The 1,697-nt window shown below is 38.7% G+C and overlaps 1 protein-coding gene across 1 annotated transcript in view; it reads left to right on the top strand.

Annotated features, from left to right (window-relative positions):
- Window positions 1-1,697, top strand: part of DNAH6 (dynein axonemal heavy chain 6) — a 302,446-nt gene that overhangs the window by 186,255 nt on the left and 114,494 nt on the right. The window contains exon 43 of the mRNA XM_012811001.2: window positions 1,517-1,695. Within this exon, the coding sequence (XP_012666455.1) occupies window positions 1,517-1,695 (179 nt within the window). The remainder of the gene's footprint in view (window positions 1-1,516; window positions 1,696-1,697) is intronic.

Here is a 1,697-nt window from a genome sequence, read left to right as displayed (position 1 = left end):
TCGTTTGATTAATAATGAAGATAAGCACTATTTCCACGTTATGTTGACAGAAATGGCCAGTAAATATAAATCTTTATTTAGATGTTTTGTTGTTCTTTTTTGGAGACAGAATCTCACTTTGTCACCTTTAGTAGAGTGCTGTTGTGTGACAGCTCACAGCAACCTCCAACTCCTGGGCTCAAGCGAGTCTCTTGCCTCCGCCTCCCAAGTAGCTGGGACCACAGGCGCCCACCACACCGCCCGGCCAATTTTTTGGTTGTAGCCATCATTGTTGTTTGGCGGGCCCAGGCTGGGGATTCGAACCTGCCACCTTAGGTGTATGTGGCTGGTGCCTTAGCCGATTGAGCCACAGAAGCCGAGCCTAGGCATTTATTTATTATCCTCCCCTGCTGCCTTTCTATTCCTATTTTTTTAATAATTTTTGAGCTTAAAAATTCAGGTTCCCTGGGTGGTGCCACCTCCGGTATATAGGGCACTGGCCCCATATACCAGAGGTGGCGGGTTCAAACCCAAACCCAGCCAAAAAAAAAATTCAGGATCCCATTTTACCTCTTGCAGTGACAGACACATTATAAAGTATCCAAGAAATTCCAATTTTATATATCTTTCTCCTCGTCCCCACATTTCATCAAAACATCCTGGAAATTCCCTTTCTTCTACAAATATTAGCTGAAAATAATTAAAACAAAGCATTTCAAGAAACATATGTCAAACACACATAAACACAACCAACATGAGGTGAAGAAAACAAATATAACATCATTATCTCTAGAAATACTCTAGTATCCCAAGGCAACAAGGACAGTGCCTGCTGTGTCGTACAGCACACACCCTGCTGAGTGTGCCTGTGTATCTAGTAGACACTCTCCCTGCTCCAGCCTATACAGTGTGAGGAGCCCCATAGGGGTAGCCCTCATGGAGAAGGAACATTTCTGGGTATTCCCATACATCACTGCTTTCATTATGACTTGAAATTATTAGAACTGTGTTTATAAGAACAATTTATATTAATAAAAAGTGTACTCAGAAAATTTTGAGTAGAAGCCACAAGGGCCAGGGGAATTTGATGAGAACTGAATATTGGGGAAGGATGAGCATCAGATTGGTGTTTTGAAAACAATATAAGCATCAGAAGAAGTTGCAAGGTAAGTAAATAGATATACTGTAATGTGCATATGTATATATGTACTTTTTTAATGTGACACTTCTCAACATATTGCAACCCATGGAATAATGAGATGAACATTGCTTATATGGTGAAGTCTGACATCACTTCACATGCCCAGTTAAGGAAACATCACAAAACAGAGGAAAATGTTTTTGTCAGATAATGTATAACAATTTTCCTGTTAAAAAGGAAGTCACTATTATTAAATGTGTATATCCGTTGGGAAAGCATTCATTTCTAGTAATATGGAAGTGAAGGTGGATTTAAGGATTTCACTATTTACTTAAGCTATTGCCAGAGATTCCACAAATGTAGACTTTCCTATTTTCTTTCTTTCTTTAAAAACAGGTATCCTCCAATGTGATCCAGGAACAATAAGAGAAGAAATTCAGATATTTAGACTCTTCTGCCATGAATGTCAAAGAGTCTTCCATGATCGTTTGATTAATAATGAAGATAAGCACTATTTCCACGTTATGTTGACAGAAATGGCCAGTAAATATAAATCTTTATTTAGATGTTTTGTTGT

The sequence above is a fragment of the Otolemur garnettii genome, unplaced genomic scaffold (assembly GCF_000181295.1).
Source record: "Otolemur garnettii isolate 467f Iridium unplaced genomic scaffold, OtoGar3 scaffold00147, whole genome shotgun sequence".
In the NCBI taxonomy this organism is placed as follows: domain Eukaryota; kingdom Metazoa; phylum Chordata; class Mammalia; order Primates; family Galagidae; genus Otolemur; species Otolemur garnettii.
The sequence above is the reverse complement of the archived record's forward strand: the minus strand, read 5'-3'. Positions and strand labels throughout refer to the sequence as shown.